The 23,609-nt window shown below is 45.3% G+C and overlaps 1 protein-coding gene across 1 annotated transcript; it reads right to left on the bottom strand.

Annotated features, from left to right (window-relative positions):
* Positions 1-1,084: 1,084 nt before the first annotated feature.
* Positions 1,085-23,422, bottom strand: LOC102916097 (uncharacterized). The gene is made up of 5 exons (XM_006982370.4): positions 23,271-23,422; positions 11,858-11,984; positions 11,269-11,361; positions 5,952-6,061; positions 1,085-5,472 (listed from the first exon to the last, which is right to left on the bottom strand). Exons 1-5 carry the CDS (start codon positions 23,271-23,273, stop codon positions 4,579-4,581), a joined length of 1,227 nt encoding a protein of 408 aa, XP_006982432.1. The 5' UTR covers positions 23,274-23,422; the 3' UTR covers positions 1,085-4,578.
* Between the last annotated feature and the right edge of the window lie 187 nt (positions 23,423-23,609).

Genomic DNA, 23,609 nt, shown 5'->3' with positions numbered 1-23,609 from the left:
TATAGGCTTTGAAACTTTAGGGAACTCTCAGATAAGGTTTGCGTACTTCAAACAGAAGGTAGCAGACCCAAAAGGCAGCAGTCATTAGGGCAGATCAAAACCAGGGGCCGATGCTCCAGAATCAACCCAGCCACAGAGCTCTGTGGGAACTCTTGCTACAGCACTATTTAATCCTCCTGTTCTAGTCTGCCTTCCCACCCCACCCCTGCTCTCCATAATTTCCTGTTCCCTCTTCCTTGGGTCACCCTCCCTTCCCCCTCACCTTCTCTATACCTCTCCTCTGTGCTTATACAAATTGTAGCATGCCTATCAAAGGCTTAAAAGGTAACATCCACAGATAGGAGAAGACATACCATATTTGTCATTTTGGGTCTGGGTCACCCGAGTAGTAATGTTTTACTGGCTCCATCCCCTTTACCTGTGAATCCCATGATTCTCTATAATATTCCATTATGTAAATGTACAATTTCCTTATCATCAGTTGAGGGACATCCAGGCTGTTTCTAATTTCTAGATATTCGAGCAGCAATGAACACAGATGAGCAAGTGTCTTTGTAGTAGGGTAGAGTCCTTTGGATACATGCCCAAGCTGGGTAGAGTCCTTTGGATACATGCCCATAGCTGGATACTGAGGTAGATCTACTCCCAGCTTCCTGTGGACCCATCATACTGCTTTCCATAGTGTCTAAGTGTGCGCTCCCACCAACAACGGAGAAGTGTTCCCCTTCCTCCCACATCCTGACAAGCAAGAGCCGTCATTTGTCTTATTAACTTGGCCATTATGACCGGTATAGACAAAAATATCAAAGCAGTTTTGATTTGCATTTCCTGAATGACTAAGGATGTTGAACATTTCTTCAAGTGCTTCTCGGCCATGTGTTGAATACAGTATAGGTGAGTGAGGATTTGTAGATAGGAAGGCCAGAAGACATAATGCACTTTTCAAAAGTAACATGGAGTAAGGGAGAACCTCGAGTGTCCTAGGTGACAGTTGTCAGAGGTGACCCACTGAGGTACAGTGAAGGACGACAGGTATACTAGTCACTTTTCTATTGCTGTGACAAAACACCATAATCAAGGCAACTTATAAAAAAATAGAGTGTTTATTTAGTTTTATAATTTCAGAGTTAGAGTCCAAGATGGCAGAGCCAAGGCATGGCATCAGCAACAGCCGAGAACTCACACTGACCCACCAGGAGCTGAGGTTAGCTCCGCCTCAAAGCCCACCTGAGTGACACACCCACTCCAGTAAGGCCACACCTCCTGATCCTCCCCCAACAGTTCCACCAAATGGGGACGTTTTTAAACGTGAGCCTATGAGGGCCAATCTCATTCAAATCGCCACAGTACAATCAGATACTGTGATCAGATATTAAAAAAAGACTATGTATATTATCCCTGACAGATAATCCTATAAGCAGAAACTGTAAGTACTAGTTGAGTTCACTGGAGGCAAATTAATAGGAATGAATTTTAAGCTTTTATTTGTGTTGGGATCTGAGAGAAGCCTCCAAGACCAGCAGTCACATATGCAATTTAGCAAGAGCATTTTTTCCAGTATGTTGGGGTGGCAAATAGCGACCCCAAAGGGAGGTCAGTTAGGGGAATTCGAGGGAAGGGATTGATCTGGTGCTGACTGGTGGAGGAAAGATTAGTCTGGGGGTTGACTGGTAGGTGGCTCTAGTATTTAGTGGTGGGGGGCTAATGTCTAGGGGCTTGTTGACACGAGATTAGGGAAAGCTACCTTTAGCTAGCAGAAGTCTGGGGGACATTTGCTGTGCCAGCAGACGGGGTTTGGGGGTTTGCTGAGCTGGCAGGAGGCTGGGGGACGGGCACCTGTTGGTTGGTTGCCCCTAAATTGTGGTTTTCCCAAGAGCTACTTGCTCAGCTCCAGCCAGTTCCCTAAAGCCTGGTTCCTGGCTGGGCTGTTAGAAACCTGTCACGCACGGCTCGGTCTGGCTCCCTGGCCCTCTCAGTGTGTATATAGGCACAAGCTGAAGGCAACTTTCTGGCGTCTAAACCCGTCAGGGCCAGTGGAGCTGTCTGCAGCGGGGAGGAAGGGAGGGCGGTTCCAAAACTGCCACCATCGTCTCCAGCCAGTCAAGGACACTTAGTACTTTGGTAGCTATGCCCCACAGACAGAAAGTTCACTATTCTCTACATGTCCTCAGGCAGGTAATGTTTAGACATCTGAGCAGATAGTTCATCACCATTCACATTTGCTGTAAGACTGTCAGGACATAAAGCTCTTAGAATAAATGTGAATAGGGATGAAATGATCAGTTGAAGTGAGGTATAAAAGTCAGGATAAATCCCCAAATAACTGTGCAGAACTGGCTGACAAACCCAAACTGAGATTCAAAGTGAAAGGGGTTTGTTGCACAGCCAAGCTCGTAAGGCAACTAGGAGCTGATGATAACCTTGTCCACATACGGATGGAAAAAAGGCAAGAAGACAGACATGGAGATTGACTTCACAGAGTGCAATAAAGCATCAATTTGTTGCAATTTTTCACACGGTTAATGGCTTGTTTGTTTTTCAAACAGATTCAAGAGCATAAACGTTGACAGTGCAGACAACCTGGAAAAACTGAATATAAAAGATCAGCAATGCACAGGCGCAGTAGACACCACCACTGAGCCATTCCCGAGGGCTTATCTGAAACGCTGCTGTTTCTTAATTACTAGATTTATAGGGTGTTCCTTAGCTTGACTCTCGGATGAATAACGGGGGGGGGGGGCGGCACCTGCAGCAAGCTGCTCCCCACCTCTACTTTGTGTAGGCACCCACGCCACCTGTTCTTAACCCATTTGTGTACCTGTGGGACAACTTGCAGCTGTCCATCCAACAGTGCAGGTTCTAGGGATCAAACCTGAGTCATCGGATTGGTGATAAACAATTTACACAGTGACCCATTCACCAGCCTCCTTTGCTTTCCTTTCTTGTTTACACGTGTTTAATGTGCACCTAAACTCACACACAGAAGCCAGAGTGGGTATTGAGGGTCCACTTCCACCACTCTCCACCTGTTCCTGGGACTCATTCTCAGCTAGGCTAGAAGTCAGCAAGTTCAAGTGATCCCCGTCTCCACTACTGTCAGAACTGGGGGAACAGGTGTTCGCAGGGATGCTGACTTGTCAAAGAGAACTCTATCCAGGCAGTAGGGGTACACACTGCCAAAGGCTACGGGAGTATACAGCAGGTGACAACTAGTGCTTGACAAGTCCACCCACCAGACATAACTCCCTGGTGGGGAGCCCCACTTGCCAAAGCCGTGGAGTTACTGTTACTGACCTGCGGCTCCTGTCTGTTATTTTTCTCATGTGCTACTACATTTCTTTCCTAAAAACAGCTATGGGTGTTTTCCCACTGCGTGTCTCAAGAAAATATTACATCTTGGGGCACACATTTAGTTGTGGATTTCTGTTTAAGCTGTATAATTCTGATGTATAGAAATAACACCAGAATATTCTTCTTTACTGACACAGGAAAGTAACAGCATTTTCAGTCTCAAAGACAGCTAATTTTAGGCTGATCAGAACAAATCAAAACAAAGCTGTCCCTACAGAACAGACACCAACACTAATCCCCGGGTGTTGTTTATTGCTCAATCAAGGCCAGACTGTTTACACTGAGATAGGGCTCCCTGCAGCAGCTCTCTGTCCGCACGTACCCTGACGGCTCAAGGTTCAGCCAACTGTTTACTGTCGGGGACCCCTCACCAACTTAGAGCTACGTGCATGGGTCAATGTGACATCACTAGCCCAAGAGAGACTACGTGACTTATCTTGTTCTGAGAAAGGGTATGGCCTTGAAAAATGTAACTTATAATTGTCCAGAGTTTGGCTGTGGGGCAGCAGCTGTGGTGTGGGGAGAGACGGCTGTGCAGAGCTGGGTGAAAGAGCTGCTGCCATGAAGGAAGAGCTATGTGAGGGAACCGTGGAAAGACCTGGACAGTGAGTGAGTGAGTGTGTGTGTGTGTGTGTGTGTGTGTGTGCGCAGAAAGACCTGAGGAGAGAACATGAATAGGTAGGCAGGAGAGAGAGCAAGAGAGATTTTTCAGAGAGAAGGGGCTGTGTGTGTGTGTGTAGAAAATACAGCTGTATGTAAAGAGATATAACTGTGGAGACAGAAATATTTGCAGAGAGAGAATCTTTCCTAAGCTTTCATTGCATTTTGCATTTGTGCATTTTCTTGCATAACCCTGGTGGTAGCTGGGGGATGACCCCCCCCACCCCAAGCTACTGATAACACATCTTTAGTCCCAGCACGGAGGCAGGTGGATCTCTGAGTTAGAGGCCAGCCTGATCTAAAGAGCAAGTTCTAGGACAGCCAGGCTACACAGAGAAACCAAAGAATAAAAGAAAGCAAGAGCTCTTTGTGGAGTCTGCTGGCAGGTGAGTCAGGCAGGTTCTGTCAAGACAGCCTCCCTGCTTCTCTTCACATGCTCTTCTCTGTTGCTAGGGCTAACTTTGAGCACCATTCTTCACGGTGGCTTCTCGTTTCTGTGGATCTCTGATGATGAATGAGGTCAGATTTGCACTGGAAAACCTTCCTACATTCTGTAAAGCTTCTCAATTATGAATTTCCCTGATGTACAGTAAGGTCTGACTTAGTGTAGAATTCTTCTGTAAATACTTGAAATCCTTCTTCCCCGAATTCCTCATATCCATAGGGCTTTTCAGCGATCTGAGTTCTCTGATGTCCAGTGACTTCTGACTTGTGGCAGGTTTTCCTGCGTTCTGTATTCATGAAGTTTTTTCCTGTGTGCCTTTTCTGATGTGCTGTGAGTTGACACTTCCAGTGGAAAGATTTATTACACTCTTTACATTCATAAAAATTCTCAGATGAATGAGTTATCCTATGTGCAGTAAGTTGTGACTTATGGGAGAAAGTTTTCGGGCATTCTGTACATTCATAAGGCTTCTCACCAGAATGAGTTCTCTGATGTATAGCGAGCTTTGACTTTCGGGAAAAACCTTTCATGCACTCTTCACATTTAAAAGGCTTTTCACCCAAATGAGTTTTTTTATGTCGAGTAAGGTCTGACTTGTAATTGAAAGCTTTCTTGCATTCTGTACATTTATAAGGCTTCTCACCTGTATGAATTATTTTATGTGCATTGAGATGAGACCTACGAAAGAAAGCTTTCTCACATTCTTTACATTCATAGATCCTCTCTTGACTATGCATTTTCTGATGATCAGTGAGGTCTGACTTCCAATGGTACATTTTACCACATTCAGTACATTCAAAGCGGTTCTGTACATTATGAGTTCTTCTGCGATGCTTGATGAGGGTTGAGTTATTAGAGAAAGTTCTCCCACATTCCTTACATTCATAGAGGTTCTCTTCTCTGTACAGTATCTGGTTCTTGTTTTCCCTTAACTTCTGGTGAAATGTTTTGGCAGGAGCTCTACCATGACATGCTCTTGTCCCTTTGTAGACTTTCTGTGGAGTTTTCAGTTTTGCCTTGAAACAAAAGAATTTGTTAAGATTCATTAGTGCTCCAGCACTTTTTCCTAGAATGAGCTGCCTAATATTCCAAGTATGCTGCCTCATAATCTCTAGATATTTCTGTGTGCTCTTTACCAGTGACTGATTTGTCCCCTTAAAAACATTATCCACATATACTACATTCAGTACTTCATTCCCACATAAGCCACACTGTGGACAAGGAAAGGATTTCAAGTATTTACAGAATTTACTAGAAGTCTCTTTGAGATGAAATGTCTTTATGTATCAATAATATTGCCTTTGCCTCTTTGAAAATACTAACACTATGAACTTTACTGTGACGCAAACTAAGCTGCTGAGGAGTCTGGTAGGCTTGCTTAAATAGATGACAATCATCAGGTTCTCCAGCTTGCATCTAATCAGGCTCACTACTGAGAAGCAGCTCACTCTAAGTGTGGACATATGGTTTGACCTTACATTACATGTCTACTTACTTCAATCATGTCTTCATTTGGTATCTTTTGGTTAGTTATTTCAAGTGGCCCCAGATGTATCTTAGGATTTTCCTTGCTGGTGTCAATCAGGGCACTCACTTTATGAACACCTATAATATTAAAAATGTCACGGTTCAATAATAAATATATTTTTTAAGAATTCAAATATAAACGACAAGTCATGCCTTCATATGCTATTATGCTGTTTGATGTCAACTTGACGCAGCTAGAGTCATTCTGAAAGAGGGGACCTCAATTAAGAACATGCCCTGACCAACTGGCCTATGGGCAAGCCTAGGGGACATTTTCTTGATAGACGTGGAAAGGGGAGTGGCCACTTGCACCACTGGGCTGGTGGTCCTGGGTCCCAGAAGTAGCAGACACTGAGCCAGGCGGTGGTGGTGAACACCTTTAATCCCAGAACTCAGGAGGCAGAGCCAGGCGGATCTCTGAGTTTGAGGCCAGCCTGGTCTACAGAGTGAGATCCAGGACAGGCACCAAACCCTGTCTTGAAAAACCCAAAAAAAAAAACAAAAAAAACAAAAAAAAAAACCCAGAACTTTGTGATTTATGAAGGATGAGCAAGAACGAAGCTAGAAGATATTATATTATAGTAGCAGAAATAAATACTATATGTATGAATGGAAGCTAGCTTGAACTGTATGTATGTGTATCTAACTTGGATCCAACTGTGCACGTGTATGCAAGTAATTATTGTTCAGAAAAACATGCTTTAAACAGCAACCACATGGCTTTCCTCCATCTTGGCTGGTGACCTCAGAGGCAGCCACATGGCTGGCAACCATCTTTTACTAAGGTTATAAAGACTTATTCAGGTTAACAAAAGCTAACTTAGAGAGTTACACCTAAGTACTTATGTCTTTCCCATGTGTTCAACAGCAAGCTTCTAGAGAATTTAAATAGATGGCTACATATGTTTAATGAATAAGGTATTTGATAAATATTACAGCTGGGTCTCAGTGCTTGCTCTGGCAGCTAAACTTTGTGATTTAAGATTTACCCATGTAATAAGATAATGGTTTTAAAGACAGGAGAGGATCACAGGGAACAGGTGGTTTGCAAATGTATGGCAGGACTACGTTCCAAAGAGTCTAGTTGCAATGGTGGACCTTAGCAGTTTTGAAAATGCCAGTGCCAGGTGATGATCACCAGAAACACCAGCCACAGTGAAATGGAGCATGTATGTGCCACCAAGGGTAGGGCTAAAGAAATCATCCATTCCTCTAAGTGAAAGAACCAAAATAATTATAAATGAATCCCAGATACTGAACTTTGGGATTGTTTGCACTCCAGAGCTTTATACAGATCATGGTGATGCCATGTTTTCTCCCTCTTTAAGTATAAGAAGGTGTTTTATTTTTGATATTGCAGAAAGACATTTGAGAGATCTTAACCTTTTTAAGGACAGTTTTTAAAATATTTGAATTTTGTAAGGCTACGGGAAATTTTAAGTTTATGAAATGCTCTATATTGTTAATATTTGGACTTAAAATAAAAGGCTAAAAATTAGAGTCAGAGTCTTAAGCACCAAATACTAACTAGGAACTGGGATGTTCATTTTTTGTGAAACAGCAAGACAATGACCTAAGCAGCCTGGCAAAGGGCTTGAAACAGCTTCTGACTCCATGAGTCTCGATCCTTTGGGAGTTGAAAAAATCTTTTTACAGGGGTAGCCTAGGACCACCTGTATGTCAGATGTTTGCACTGAGATTCAACAATGGCAAAACTGCAGTTATGAAAAGCATTGAGAAAGCTGAGAACCAGTGACTTGGAGAATGCCTCTCTTTATCCAGGGCCCATTAAGGCTTAAAAACGTTGCCAGGCCCCTTTGTCTTTGCTAAGTCTGTTAAGGTTAAGCTATTTGGATAAACTTGAGTCATATAAATGTTTTCTATTTATACTAAAAAAAGAAAGAAAGAAAAGAAAGAAAGAAAGAAAGGAAGGAAGGAAGGAAGGAAGGAAGGAAGGAAGGAAGGAAGGAAGGAAGCAAGCAAGCAAGCAAGCAAGCAAGCAAGCAAGCAAGCAAGCAAGCAAGCAAGCAAGCAAGCAAGCAGACTGAGCACGCCATAGGGAACAAGCCAGGAAGCAGTATCCTCCATGGTCTCTGCCCCAATCCCTGCTTGAGTGATGGACTGTGCTGTGGAACTATAAGCAGAAATAAATCTTTTCCACCCTAAGTTGCTTTTGGTCATGGTGTTTTAGCATAGCAACAGAAACCCCAACTAACACACTTACTGACCCACAGTACCTATTTTATTCCGTAATGAATATAACAAATTTCTCTAACAGATACCAGGATTCTAACTCATATTTCCTTTGCTTTGTTTTATTGTTGAAATATAAATTGAATTCATGCTCATTGTAGAAGGCCATCAGTTCTTTCTAGTTTTACAGGATAACTTTGTTGGTCAGAGAAATCTTGCTTCACAGTTTGACTCAGGGTTTCAAATGCATGAGCCCTGCTTTCCGGTCAGGGCAGTCTTTGCTGAGACACAGCCTGTGCTAATGTGCTTGTATTCTAAAGTAACTCAGCACGGTCTTCTCGCCAGTTTCAAGAGTCTTTCTTTTGTGCTCTGGCAATTTCATTTTAATGACCCTTGAAAAGGTCTTTTTGGATCATGTCAATTTTTTGTATCAAGTCATGGTTCTAAACTGCTCACACACCTAGATATGTTGGTTAGTCACCTAGAGGCCTGGGAATCTAGGCCTCTAGTCCCTTCATTGCTACTGTGTGCCAGATTCCCAGGCAGTAATTCTTTTTGTTCATTGTGTGTGTGTGTGTGTGTGTGTGTGTGTGTGTGTGTGTGTGTGTGTGTGTATGGTGTAGGTACATGCATGCCATGGCGCATGTGTGGAAGTCCAAGGACAACCTGAAGGGAGTCTGTTCTCTTCCTCCACTAGGTGGGACCCAATGACAAAACTCAGGTGGTCAGGCCTTCCAGTGCCTTTACACACTGAACCACCCCACGAGCCATGTTAGGTTTCTTAATCATAGCCAGAGGGTATTAAGTGTTATATTTTCTCTCAATCTGACTAATAATTCTCAACCCCAGCTGCAATCCCTGTTCTGCTTTGTTTTATTTTTTCTGTCACACTATATACTCTATGATGCATTTTAGTGAATATTCTAGTTATGGTTGAGCATTTCCCTTTCAAGATCTCGGGTTGTATTTTCTTTCCCAATCTCTCTGAATTTCTTACTGAAGATTCTAAATTTCTTGGGAAAGCTTTAAATTTATTCTTCATTCATCTATTTATTTGAAAACTCTTTCAGGTCAGTGATCACTAGTAAATGTAGCGTATGAATTTTGTATCTGGCATCTTTTCCACTTCCCTATCTTTGGAATCAGTTATTAGAGGGCCAATATGTGTTGGAAGATTTATCGTATTTTGTCTGTTCTGCCATAATTGATGTTTCCATACTGGAATTTGTACAACAGTGAGGAGCCATCAATCTTCCCATTCTATGCCAGGGGGACTTGCCATTACTCCTCACCTGCAGCCTGAGCCTACTGCACCACTTAGAGGAGGAAGAAAACCCAATACAGAAACGAAAAATAAAGACAACTCACATAACACCAGTAACTACACAAAGAACATACAAAAAACAGTGAAAATGAAACCTAATGAATATTAAAAGGATATGAAAGCAGGAGATAATACAGTACATTAAGTATATTAAAATGTCTGTAGGCTACTGATTTTCAAATGTATCTATATTCTAACCATGATCACTATCAAGTCATTAATTTATACCCAACTACTAATCACATCTCAAAGTGAAAGGGAAATTAAATGAAAATATCCATCCACAGCAAACTCACTGTGTGCCTCTGCTAGCATAAACACTCCTAAATATCTTTCCTGGTAAACCTTCTTTCTGGCTATTCATCACTCATCTATCTTCAGTCCACTGTGCTCTATCCAACTATAAGCTCTTTTAGGAGAGAGGTATCATGTGACCAGCATTGGTAACATGACAATTACAAAGACAACTACCTACCTATAAATGAAAACAAAGGTCCAATAACAAAGCTATTATATTAAAACAAGTAAGATAGCAGGACAAACAAGAAATTAGGTCAAGCATTTAATCAGTGAAAAGTGGCTAAGAAGATCTATACAGGGTTTGTTTTGGCAGATCTCAGATTTTTTAGGCAAATCTTCAGCAAGAAAATCAGGGTGATGGAGTGACGCCATGAATATTCTTTTAAAAATGGATTAAGAAAAAAAAGTTAACAACCTAGATGCCCATCAACGGAAGAATGGATGAAAAAAATGTGGTACATATACACAATGGAGTACTACTCAGCAGAGAAAAACAATGAAAGCATGAAATTTGCAGGCAAATGGATGGAACTAGAAAATATCATCCTGAGTGAGGTAACCCAAACCCAGAAAGACAGTTATGGTATGTACTCACTCATTGGTGGATTCTAGATATAAAATGAACAATCAGACCACAACCCATAGAACCATAGAGGCTATATATATATATATAGCATGGAGGTCCGTAGGACGACTGTGGCATATAATAAATTTCAGTTTTACTCAATTATTGAAAAAAAAATAGCCAAATGAATGGAAACACATGAACTATGAACCAAAGACTGAGGGGCTCCCTGCTGGATCAGGCCCTCTGAATAGGTGAGACAGTTGATTGGCTTGATCAGTTTGGGAGGCATTTAGGCAGTGGGACCAAGTCCTGTGCTCATTCCATGAGTTGGCTGTTTGAAACCAGGAACTTATGCAGGGACACTTGGCTCAGTCTGGGAGGAAGGGACTGGACCTCCCTGGACTGAGTCTACCAAGTCGATCACAGTCCTCGGGGGAGGACTTGTCCTGGAGGAGGTGGGAATGGAGGGTGGGCTGGGGGTAAGGGGAGGGCGTGGGAGGGGGGAGAATAGGGGAACCCATGGCTGATATGTAGAACTGAATGGTATTGTAAAATAAAAAATATATATAAAAAAAAAAAAAAAAAAAAAAGAAAAAAAAGTTGCCTTTAGTCCCAGCACTCGGGAGGCAGAGACAGGTGGATCTCTTGAGTTTGAGGCCAGCCTGGTGTACAGAGTGAGTTCCAGGATAGGCTCCAAAAGCTACACAGACAAACCCTGTCTTGAAAAAACAAAAAACAAAACCACCCAAAGAAAAGAAAGGAAAAAAAAGGTTAGACCCATGTGACCAGCTGTTTCGGGTCTGGGTTTCGATGAGATTTGATTAAAACAACACCAACAGCTCAACATGACCAGTACCGGAGGAGCGCTGCCTGCTGACCTCCTCGTCCACGTGTACTCACCCGCGAAGCTCGGCACTGAAGCTTCCGCTAGGCTCCATGGCCCATGGCCGCGTTCCAAGTTGAAGATCAGCTTAGGCTTGGCCATGCGGGGCTCTGCAAATTGGAAATAGTAAGCAAATGGTGTCAGGGTGTTATGACAGTCTCCTGAGAAACCACAGCTCCACTTCGGGAATTGTTCAATAGGTAAGAAACTGATTGGTCAGAGAGGATCTATATTCTCATCCTTCAATAGCCAGAAGACCACCCTCTTGTGGCATTAAACTGCAAGGTAGATAACCCCAAATAATGACCTTGAGAAAGTTCAGTGGGCTGGAAAGACGGTTCTGGGTCTAAGAGCAAATATTGCTCTTGGGAGACCCAAGTTCAGCTCCCAGTATCCAAACTTGGCAGCTCACAACTGTTCATTTCAAGCTCTGGGCTACCTAATGCCCTCTGGTGTGCACAGGTACCCACACACATGTGGTACTCACTCTCGCAGACACATATACATAGCTACAAATAAAAATAAATCTTTAGAGTAAGTCATGATTTCTCTGCTTGTTAACTAAGGAGGAAGTGCTTGCTGAGACTGACAAGGAGTTCCACTCACCCAGGAACAGCAGATTGCTGTAGTTCTCCAGCATCACATCCCTATAGAGGGTCCTCTGGGCCGCATCCAGCTCCTGCCACTCCCGCCGGGTGAAGTGCACGGCTACGTCCTCAAATAATACCAAGCCCTGAAATGACACATTTCTCTTCAGTTCAAGGAACACAAAATCAGAGTTCACCTCTCTCTCCCTTTCTCTCTCTCTCTCTCTCTCTCTCTCTCTCTCTCTCTCTCTCTCTCTCTCTCTCTCTCTCTCTGTGTGTGTGTGTGTGTGTGTGTGTGTGTGTGTGTTACTAGTTTCTTACAGAAGGTACAGCTTAATTTGTATTCTGTATCATGGAATGAGAAAAATCAACACAGGTGTCAACATACTGGTTCAAGAAAACAACGCTAGCCTTTTCTCATTCCCAAAAGGAAAACAATCCATAGAGGAAGACACAGGTATGTGAGGTAGGTTTTAGTAAGAGCAAGGGGAAAGAATACGAACCCAATCCTAAACAATAACATTCAGTCTCCAAAGGAGAAAATGTAGATGCTGAGGCTGGCGTCACAGCACTGTGTTACAGGTGTATGCCAAGGTATGAGCTCAGTTCTCAGTGCTGACCACAGAGTCTGTCTTAGTTAGGGTTACTTTTGCTGTGATCAATCACCACAACCAAAGGCAGCTTGGGGAGGACAGGGTTTATTTCACTCAGATCCATATTAATAGTTCATCATGAAAAGCAGTGAGGACAGGAACTCAAGCAGGGCAGGATCCTGGAGGCAGGAGCTGAGGCAGAGGCCATGGAGTAGGGCTGCTTACTGGCTTGCTTCCCCTGGCTTGCTCAGCCTGCTTTCTTATAGAACCCAGAACCACCAGCCCAGGGACGGCACCACCCACCACGCTTGCTTACAGCCCCATCGTATGGAAGCATTTTCTTAACTGAGGCTCCCTCCTCTTAGATGACTTCAGCTTGTGTCAACTTGACATACAACGATCCAGCACAGAGTCCTATTCTCAACCTGTTAGCTGCAGCTCCATGTGGGGTCACATAACAAGGAAGGGGGTCCAAAAACTGGGAACACTAAAAATCAAATATGGACAGAATTGGCTCAACGCTGCTACAGGACGCCTTCCCCGTGACGGGTCTCTGTTCAGAACCTACGACATGCACGCTTTACACAGTGTGTACCAGTACATCGCACAGCACCGATAGAGGCCGCCTGTATCACTCTGGCTCAGATTCAAGGATGTTATAAATTGTAGGGTTTGTACTCTACATAGTTAGCTGCTCTTTCAAAACACAAGGTTTTTATGAAAAACAGACATTTAATATTTTTCTGCCATAATCTCTTGCCATTTATCTTCACACCATATTATGTCAGACAAATTAGCTTGTCTCACTAGTATTCAAAGTCTCTTTCATCTTTGAGAAATGTTATATTGGATGTATGTCAAAGCATCGTTTTAAAATAAATAAAATTCTTACTACAGCAAATGTTTCATATGAAGCATATCTATTTTACACACATGAACACCCAAGAGCATACAAGTTTTTCCCGGTGTGTGTGTGTGGAGGGGGTCAAAAGTACAGAACATTTACGAATCCCTGGTATAGATCCTGACTTTCCTTCCGCCCGTGAGTGACAAGATTAATAAACATCTACACAGGTATCAAGTTCCCTCAAAAGCAAAAGTGAGTTGTCAGACACTGAGAAAACCATGTATCAAATCCTACTATGGGCAACATGCCAGAGATCTGGAGAATGACTCCAGACACCTAACATCACCCCAAGGAAGGAAAGATTAGGCACATATGGCTAGAGCCCTATTTTAGTTCAAGGTGTAGGGATCCACGCTAACCTATCTAGAGCACAGAATGAACCCCCACTCTATATACTAATAGAAAAAATCCGCTAGTCTCATCCCTTGGGATTGTCAGGGGAGTAACAGGTTGAACTCAAAGGTCTTATTTCTCTAGAAGGGAATTCTGCTAGCTCTTGTATGATATTGGAGGGACCAGCCTTAATATTATACATCCCAGGGGCTCAGGAGAGAGAACTACTAACGGCAAGGACTGTTTTCAGGAAATAGAATCTCAGCACACCGAGCTCTATAGTCCACTTGCTTTAATTCCTCTGCCATAACATCCACATATACACAGTTTCAGTTCTGTTCTCGTGCCTAGCTCCTTCCTTGCCTGATCTCTCTCTGTTTATCTACTGTTCCCTCTTAAGTTCTATCTTAATTCTCTCGTCTTAATTCTGCCTCATCTAGGTCCTTTTCATCTTCTTCTTACCCAGCTAGGGCTTTCCCATCTGACTCTTCCTCATCTTCCATCTCATTCCTCTAGTACTCTCTTCTAGCCCTTCAATCTAGTTCTTCCCCATCTCAGTTTGTTCCTCGCAAGTTCTTACCTGTCTAGTTCTTCCATACTCTTTTCTCCCTCCTGTGCCCTGGAAGTCCTGGTATATAAAGCTAGGCTTCCAGGGTCAAACGGAGGGGTGATAAGAATCACATTGAGAGGCAATAACTGTTAATTATCATTTGCAACCCCAAAGGGAAGTGACCAATGGGGAAATGAATTAACTAAAGGCTAAATTCAGGTAATATCTAAGAAGAGGGACCTTATGTGCTCAACTATAAAAATCTTAAACGTGATTGGTAGAAAAATGTTAAGAATCTATAAGTTGCTAAGTCAATGGGAGAAAATAAAACTGTCTTCTTTTTTCCTGTGGCTCCTATGTGTCCAAGCTATCTGCCGTTTTTCTGCAGGGTGGGCGAAAGTGTGCTCAGTCGCTAGGCAACCTGTGCACAGCTAGATGCCTCTGGTGATAGTTAAAGGGAGATCTGGAACTGGAGGTAAGATTTGGGAAAGGAGAAAGTAAAACTTAATTGGCACATCCGCCAGGCCTTCTCAAACGGGTAGCCTGGATGCTTAGGTCTGTTCTTAGAGAGTACAGAGGTATCTCTGATAAGGTACTTTCTTCTGTCTGGGAATGGACCTGGCCAGATGCTGCCAATGATGATGATTACAGGGAGGCTTGAACTGGGGTTCTGGCTGAGCATAGCTGTTAGCACAGAAGGTTATCTAACTATTCCTAGAAGTGGTTAGGTAAGGAATTAGCGGTCTATAAAGTTAGTAAGGCTGTAAGAAAGGAGGGTCCGAGCTGAATTGTGTAAAGCTATTACTTAACGTCCACCTGACCTAGGCGGTGTCTCCTTATGGAATTTATCTTAAATCAGGAGACTTGCATGTGGACTGTTATTACTGCTAATCCTTGAAAGGCCGAGGGAGAATCTGATTCCAGAGAAAGCCTTTCCTGAGGCAGTTCTCAAAACACCTGAAATGTGTATGTCCAGAGAGTGATCAGTTCACACTGTTAGCCCTTCTTAGGGAAAAGTCAACTGGGAAAACTATGAAGGCACACATGATTTTCATAACAGAAGACAGATGATATATAACAAGCCAAATAACACCAAAAACTCCTTGGAATTTGGCTTCCTCTGGAGGAATTCCCTGGTCCCTCCAGGTAGTGATTTTGCCGTAACCAGCTGAGTTCTTATGATATATTCCTGTGGCCCGCAGCAGCTAACCACTGTTGCTGATGGTTGAGCTTTTATCTAAGCTGCTCCAAGGAACTAAAATAAGGCAAGAATCAGCAGAGCCCTGGAGCCTAGAAAAAGCTGACACTCCTTCCTGGGCCTGCTGCTGCTGCTGCTCACTGCATGGACAGCTAGCTCCAGGCCCACCAGTTCCTACCAGAGTCTACCAACATACTTACATTTGATTTGTGGGAATACAATCTAAACTCCAAAGGGAGCAAGGGGACCTGGGCTCATGAATATCTCTTTCGAGCCATGAAAACACAGGGCTCTAGGGAAGCACTAATTACCATTACTTAGTTAAACAGACATGGTATTAAACTGCAGCTCCCAACATTCTCTCTAAACCAAAGAAGCTTTGTTTTGCAGTAGACGGTGATTAATAGAGACTTCCAGCTGGTCAAAGTGTAGAGAACAAGACACTGGAGAGCTGAGCCATGAATGGCACATCTATATTACATTCCCTATGCCCAAGGCTTGGGGATCATCTTGAAACACAGGTCTAAGAGTCAGGTGCTATAGAGGAGCTATGAAACTTGACAGGGACATTGAACTCATGCATTCAGAGCAACTATGACTGCATGCAAAGACCTGTACAAGATCAAACTAGGTAAAATTCCATCATGGATGGGAGAGAGGCTTGTAAAGTCCCACTGAGGAGCTTTTGGCAATTGATGGCTGCTGGGTAAGGAGTCAGTTTACCTCAGATGTGACCTGATAGACTGCCCATGTTCTAGCGATGAGCCTACACCCTTGCACATCCTGGCACTTTTTTAAGTTGCATTAAGTGGGGACGGGAACTTGGTGGTGGGGGTATGGAGGAGCTGGAGGGGAGGAAATGCAGGGTGGATTTGAGCAAAACACATTATATTCATGTATGAAATTCTCAATACATTTGTAAAAAGAAGAAAAATACTTAACTATTAGGAGTTTACTAATCAAATATGGCCTCTTTGCAGGCTTTTATGACCTTTTTTCTCGTCAGAGAAATTTTTATTAAAAAGGACAGTGCTGGGTAATGGTGATGATGATGGCGATGGTGGCGGCAGCGGCGGCGGCACCACACACCTTTAATCCAGTACTCAGGAGGCAGAGGCAGGTGGGAGTTCGAGGACAGCCTGGTCTACACTGTGAGTTCCAGAATAGCTAAGGCCACACAGAGAAACCCCGTCTCAAAAAAAAAAACCAAAACCAAGAAAAAAAAGGGAAGGCAAAGAAGAATGAACATGTGTAAGAAAGAAATATAAAAGGTTACAGGTATAGAAACACCATCCTAGGACTGGAGAGATGGCTCAGAGGTTAAGAGCACTAGCCGCTCTTCCAGAGGTCCTGAGTTCAATTCCCAGCAACCACATGGTGGCTCACAACCATCTGTAATGAGATATGGTGCCCTCTTCTGGCGTTCAAGCAGAACACTGTGTACATAATAAATAAATCTTTAAAAAAGAAGAAAGAAAGAAAGAAAGAGAGAGAGAGAAGGAGGGAGGGAGGGAGGGAGGGAGGGAGGGAGGGAGGGAGGGAGGGAGGGAGGAAGAAAGAAAGAAAGAAAGAAAGAAAGAAAGAAAGAAAGAAAGAAAGAAAGAAAGAAAGAAAGAAAGAAAGAAAGAAAGAAAGAGACCATCCTAATAAGAAGAAAACACATTTTGGCAAGGATTTTGTACGACAAAATAGTTTTGTACTTAAGTAAAGGATTATGAAAAAGAGGTCAGGACAAAATCAGAAGGTTAAAATATGTCACAGTAAGACTTGTAAAAATTAACTTAAGTGGCATTGGTAAAAATAAATAGAGCAAGGACTATGGTTTGTTCAGATAATTGAGGTTCCTGAGTCAAGTTTTTAGTGTTACAGAACAGCTGGGTTTCAAACCACAATCTGTTGTGGGTATATAACAGCTATATTGGAAGCTAAAGCCAATAAGAAAAGGGGCTGAGCTGACAGCCAGTATTTTAGCTATTGCCCTCAGGTCAGCTAGGTCACACACAGGGGACCAGAGGAGAAAGGAACTTTCTTCTCAGGAAGTCCCTGACCCATCCCAGCAGGTCACACAACTGACAGGAGAGAGAGAGAGAGAGAGAGAGAGAGAGAGAGAGAGAGAGAGAGAGAGAGAGAGAGAGAGAGAGAGAGGTTCTCCAGACAAGTTGCTAAAAGCAACCCTTAAGAAGCCATGTCTGGGCTAAGCTGCAAAGACTCATATAAGCCAAGTGCCCTGAAGGAGCAGATAAGCACTGAGCTGCCTGAAAGACGTTTACACACGAGGACTAAGTCACATGGGAAGTACAACCTCCGACTTTTACAGTGAATGTTCCAGGTTCCCAGCTTTTGTGAGCTGTCACCCAGGCTGGGGTGGGCTTTGGTGATGCAGCTGTCTTTGGTTCATTTTTGCTTCTGTAAGTAACCCCTCACCCATATTTCTGTCAGTAAAATTCATTGGTTCCCAAAAAAAAAAAAAAAAAGAAAAAGAGCCTTGTCTGGCCATAACAAAGTTTTTGTGTCTAGCTACAAGGTCTGAAATACCCAGGGGGAAAGTCTAACCCCAAACAGCGGTATTATAAAATAAAATCTAACAGCCCACAGCCCTACCAGGATTCTCATCCTGACCTTGTCCTGCTGGAAACCTGACACTACACAGTCCCTGCAGAGACAGTCGTCCAAGTAAAACCTTCCCCGACCCTTAAAGCTCAACTCACTGGGTCTCAGATAAGACTCAACAAGCACCAGTCTCCTTATAGACGTCAGACTTGACTGGAAAATCTCACCCAACTTTGACTCCAGCCACTCTGCTGCCAGCACCCACTGCTGGCTCAAGAGAAGACTCAATTCTGTGGTGGCAGGACAGACTAGGGGAGGATGCTGTAACACCCCACATGAGCCCCGCGGAGTAACTGTACTTGAGGCTGAAGAGCTGAGCTAGCCGCCCTCACTAAGGCTCTCCACATGAGGCAGGAACTCAACTCACATTGGGCCTCTGCTGTCCATGCAACCATGCAGCCACCTTGGGGAGAAAGAGGGTCTTCTACTGCCGAGTGTGAGACCAAAATGAGCCATCTTAGAAAGAAGACCAAAATGCTTTCACCCAAAAACTAAGGCCTAAGATTTCTCCTTTTGGGAATAGGCCATTAGTTACTGAAACAAGTCAGTCCAGATTCCAGAAACCAGGAAGTGTAAAAGTACAGAGTCACAAGATAGTCACGAGGTAATGACTGCCAGACTATGGAATGTCCTCTCCCTGGTTTCCAGGGTAACTGACCATAAAAATATCCCCATCTGAGGGCAGCCAATGAGAAATGGTGGCGGGCAATCACCCCCTTAGAAGTAAGATTAAGCCATGATTTCTAGAAAGCCTCTAAAAGCGAGCCAATCAGAATTGTACCTGTACTAGCACCCCTAAATGATGTAACCTTGTGACTTTTCCCTTTAAAAACTGAGCTTGCAGACAGGTGGGCGCTTCCTCCAGCCTCCACTGCATTGGATGTATTGGACGAAGTCCCTGCCTAGGCTTGTATTGCTTTTGGATATCCAGAATTAAACCTTGCTTTTGCATTCCGGCATGCTCGTCTTTGGTGGTCTCTCTGGGGGTCACGATCTGGGCACAACAGTAGTATCCCAATTAAACATGCCCCTGAGATTTTGATATTACTGGAAACCATCTGGCTTCTAATTTAGGTGGCCATTACACATTTCAAGGCCCACTAGAAGGACCCTCTGACATTTCTGGGTCAATTAACAGGTCAAACAGGCAGTTAAGCTTCTAAAACAGGCTGCCTAACTTTCCTACCCACACTCTCCCTCGTCCTCAATATACAGCTCAGGTGACTCTACAAGCTTTCGACCTGAAATCTGCAGCTACTGCCTCGGGTGGTTACAAAGCCCAGAAATGTCTATTGCTTCCTGGGTCCTCCCAAGAGGGACTCAGCAGTTTCACTGGGTCTCACAACTGGGAGGCACAGTCCTGCACCTTCTGATTGCAAAGCCTCTTCAGACACTGTGATCTGTTCCCAAATCTGTCCTGCCTGCTCTCAGTGTAGTCCTGAAGGGTAAAACATCCTTCCCACAGGATACAAGCCTCTTCAACCCTCACAGAATGAGACCTCACCAAGGACTCCTCACGTCTCCTAAAGAGGCCTAGCTGTCCATTCATCTGTCCAGAGTTGATACTGTCCCCACCCCAGCTCAAATGACCTGTTCCTGTGAGTGTCCCGAACCTCCACTCCATGTCCCCACCGCACTTCAAGACACCAATGAGTAGCGACAGCCCATGTCATTTCTTGGCTATTACCCAGCCCTTTAGTGCCCTACGCAGTGTGGCTGGGTTTCTACTCCAGGCTCAGACTTCTTCCATCCTCCCGACTCCACCTTACAGGCACCTGCCTCCTAACACCACGCAATGATCGCTTTTAACCACCGAGACTTCACAGTCCTGTAGCCTCTTTTTGTTCTGAATTCTGTTTCTCTGACTCTTGCTGGTAAGATCCACTTCTTCTGATTACATGCCAGTAAGCTCCAGATGGTATTATCTGAGTTATCGACCGTTACCCCTGACACCTGTCTCCCAATGTGGGTGGCCCCCAATAGCTTGAACACACAGCTGCCATGACAGGCTTAGGGGCCCAGACACAGCTGCTGTGACAGACTTACTGGCAGGCAATAGCCGGGTCCAGAAAAAGTCATAAGCTGACACCACCCGGGGCTGGGCCAGCATCCAAGGGGTTCCAACATTCCAACCAAAATCATGTGGCTATCTTGACATACACAGATAATTCTTAATCAACCACTTAATTCTTTTTTTTTTTTTTTTTGGTTTTTCGAGACAGGGTTTCTCTGTGTAGCTTTGCGCCTTTCCTGGAACTCACTTTGTAGGCCAGTCTGCCTGCCTCTGCCTCCCGAGTGCTGGGATTAAAGGCGTGCGCCACCACCAGTCTGACTCAACCACTTAATTCTTTTTTTTTTTTTAAGCAACTCTTTTTTTTTTTTAAAAAAAGATTATTTATTTATTATGTATACAGTGTTCTGCTTGCATGTGTCCCTTGATGCCAGAAGAGGGCACCAGATCTCATTACAGATGGTCGTGAGCCACCATGTGGTTGCTGGGAATTGAACTCAGGACCTCTGGAAGAACAGCCAGTGCTCTTAACCTCCGAGCCACCTCTCCAACCACTTAATTCTTAACCGACCACTTAATTCTTAACCGACCACTTCTCCTGAACTGGAAGGAAAGTAGAGCAAAGGGTGCATGTTAAAGGTTAACCTGTTTAAAGCAGCGGCCAGCTCTAATATCCCTGGAATATGTATATAAGCTATAGGCATACACATTTTCATATTCCTGGCTCTTCATTTCCTATCAAATATTATAAAAGTAGTGTTTAGGACAAGGAATTTTTTTAATATGCCCCCCCCCACAGTCAGACTTCTATGTAAATATTTCATACTTCCGCCTTCTTCGAAGACCCTTTCTCAGGCCCATTAGTCTCTTACCTGTCCTTAGAGGCTGAGTTCCCTCAACACCTCCCAATCCAACTGAAGGAGCTGAACTAACTCCATTTTAAAAAGAACTCCATCTTAGACAGGTCCTTGACCGAGGAGCTGAACTTGATTCCAGGAAAAACTACAAAGTTTCAAAAACAACTACATACCGCCCAAGGTTCGGGTCAGGACCACCTCACCAGAAGACTAACCAACTAACCAGAATACTTGTTAAACAACCCCACTCCTGAAAGACCCCAGCAAACTTGCTTAGCCTAACGCCATTTTAAGCAAGGCCTGAAAAGTACGGGGAAGTTCAGTTAGAGGACATGGGCATAGGAACAAACAGGGTACTAAAGGTCAGAAAAACAACTTGTAACCAAGTCAGCAGGCGTGTGGAGCTCGGGGGAAAAACCACGAGCTGTCCTGAGTTTGAACCTGGCCTCATATGAATCGTCCAATCAGAACCCTGTAAACCATGCTTCTCGCTTCTGTACCCGCCCTTCTGCTGCCCGACCCTATAAAAACCCTCCACTCCAGCCCGTGGGCGCGCCAGTCTCTTGAGCCTCTTGAGGGACTGTGTCGCCCCGGGTACCCGTGTTCCTGAATAAAGCCTCTTGCTGTTTGCATCTGACTTGTGGTCTCGGTGTGATCTCTGGGCGAGGGTCTCTCCAGAGGGAAGACTGCCTTCGGGGGTCTTTCACTCCCACCCCCTGAGCTGCAGGTGGCCTTGTCTCTGGGCTCCCAATGTCTCTGCGGTTTCTGCTAGCCATTGATAGAAATTCCCCTAGACCTGAGCCAATGAACTTAAAGGGTGCACACCCTTACCCAATTCTGAATCTGCCTGCGGTTTGTCCCTTTAAAAACCCCTTACCCGAAGACCCCCACGATGGAGTTTTGGATGTGGCCGGAACTGGAACCCTGTCTCGAAAAACCACACACACACACACACACACACACACACACACACACAAAAGGAACTTGTGATCAATAAACCCCTGTGTGTTTGCATCGGATACCGGCTCTGTGGCGGTCTTGCTTGGGGAGTCTCCCAATGTTCTGCCCAGATCACGACCCCCAGAGAGACCACCGAAGACAGAGGGTGTCCAGAATGCGCGATACAAGCCAGGCAGGGCCTCCTCCACTGGCACCCGTCGCGGCGAGGCAGGGAGGAGTTCCTCTTTCTCTGGGAAGCTAGCTTTTAGAGGAAAAACCCACAATCCCCCACAGGGCCTCCCCTTCTCCCCTAATTAGTTTTGGTTCCATTTTCCCAGGCCTATATGTTATCTTTATTTTTCGCCTGTTCAGCTGCTTTGTCAGGACTTTTACGAGCTGTCTCTGGAGTTGAGACATCCTGCCTCCGGAGTTGGGACATTTCGTGGTCAAATAGTCCCCACCAGATGGTCAAACATCCTGACTTGTATTTTCGAGTTTCTGGGGCTGATATTCACCATCTGAGAACTTAAAACTGGTCTGGGCCTGTCTATATTAAGATATCCTTGCATAAGCCTTTTTCCTCTCCGGAGAATAGAGTAGGGGGTCTTACTGAGGCCTCACACCAACACGGGCACAACCCGACCCCTAAACCCCGCTCCCTGCACCCAGTTTCCGATTTTCCATACAGTACATGCAGTTCCCCATCGCACCCCTCCAGTATTGGAAGCCCAGAGAGGAAGGCTAGTGTGTACTGTGCTAAAGCAGATACAAGGCAATTAGTTCCCTTCTCGAGTCTTCCTCCAGTGGCCCCACGGCCCGGGCAGCGCTGGAGCTGCAGAGAGCACGGAGACCACCAGGCTCGAGTTCCGGTGCGGGGATCAGGGACGCCGGGGCCACCCAGCGCCTGTCCAGCCACACCGGAAAGCGGGGGACCTGGGGTCCCTGCCGCCGCCCGTACCTGTCCACCCCCACCCCGCAGCGGGGACCCTGCAGCCGCCCGCACCTGTCCACCCCCACCCTACAGTGGGGTCCCTGCAGCCGCCCGCACCTGTCCACCCCCACCCCGCAGCGGGGACCCTGCAGCCGCCGGTACCAGTCCATTCCCCACCCCACAGCGGGGACCCTGCAGCCGGGCCTGGGAACCCTGCCGCCGCCCGCACCTATCCATTCCCCACCCCGCAGCGGGGACCCTGCAGCCGCCCGCACCTGTCCATTCCCCACCCCGCAGCGGGGACCCTACAGCCGCCCGCACCTGTCCACCCCCACCCCGCAGCGGGGACCCTGCAGCCGCCCGCACCTGTCCACCCTCACCCCGCAGCGGGGACCCTGCCGCCGCCCGCACCTGTCCACCCCCACCCCGCAGCGGGGACCCTGCAGCCGGGCCTGGGGACCCTGCAGCCGCCGGCACCAGCTCCGCGGGGACGCCGCGCTCACCATGGTCGGTCGGTCTCGGAGCGCCCGGTGACTCTCCTGGGTCTCCGGTGCCCGCGCAGGCTCAGCCAACCGACGTCTCGAATGACAGAGCGGAAAATGGCGAACTCGTGCAACTCACCCTCGCGAAACTTTATAAGCCCGCCCCCCTCCTCTGTCATAGGGCCTGAGTGACAGCCAATGGCACCAACCCATTACGGAATGCGGGGCTTCCTGGGGCTAGGGGGCGGAGTTCAGCCCAGACTGGCGATTTTCTTGCATCAGTGGGTTTAAGGCTAAACGTGTAATTATGTGGAAGTTCTTCACTGGCAGAAATAATGGTATTGTTGTGCCCAAGATCGC

Source organism: Peromyscus maniculatus, chromosome 7 (genome assembly GCF_049852395.1).
Source record: "Peromyscus maniculatus bairdii isolate BWxNUB_F1_BW_parent chromosome 7, HU_Pman_BW_mat_3.1, whole genome shotgun sequence".
Lineage (NCBI taxonomy): Eukaryota > Metazoa > Chordata > Mammalia > Rodentia > Cricetidae > Peromyscus > Peromyscus maniculatus.
The sequence above is the reverse complement of the archived record's forward strand: the minus strand, read 5'-3'. Positions and strand labels throughout refer to the sequence as shown.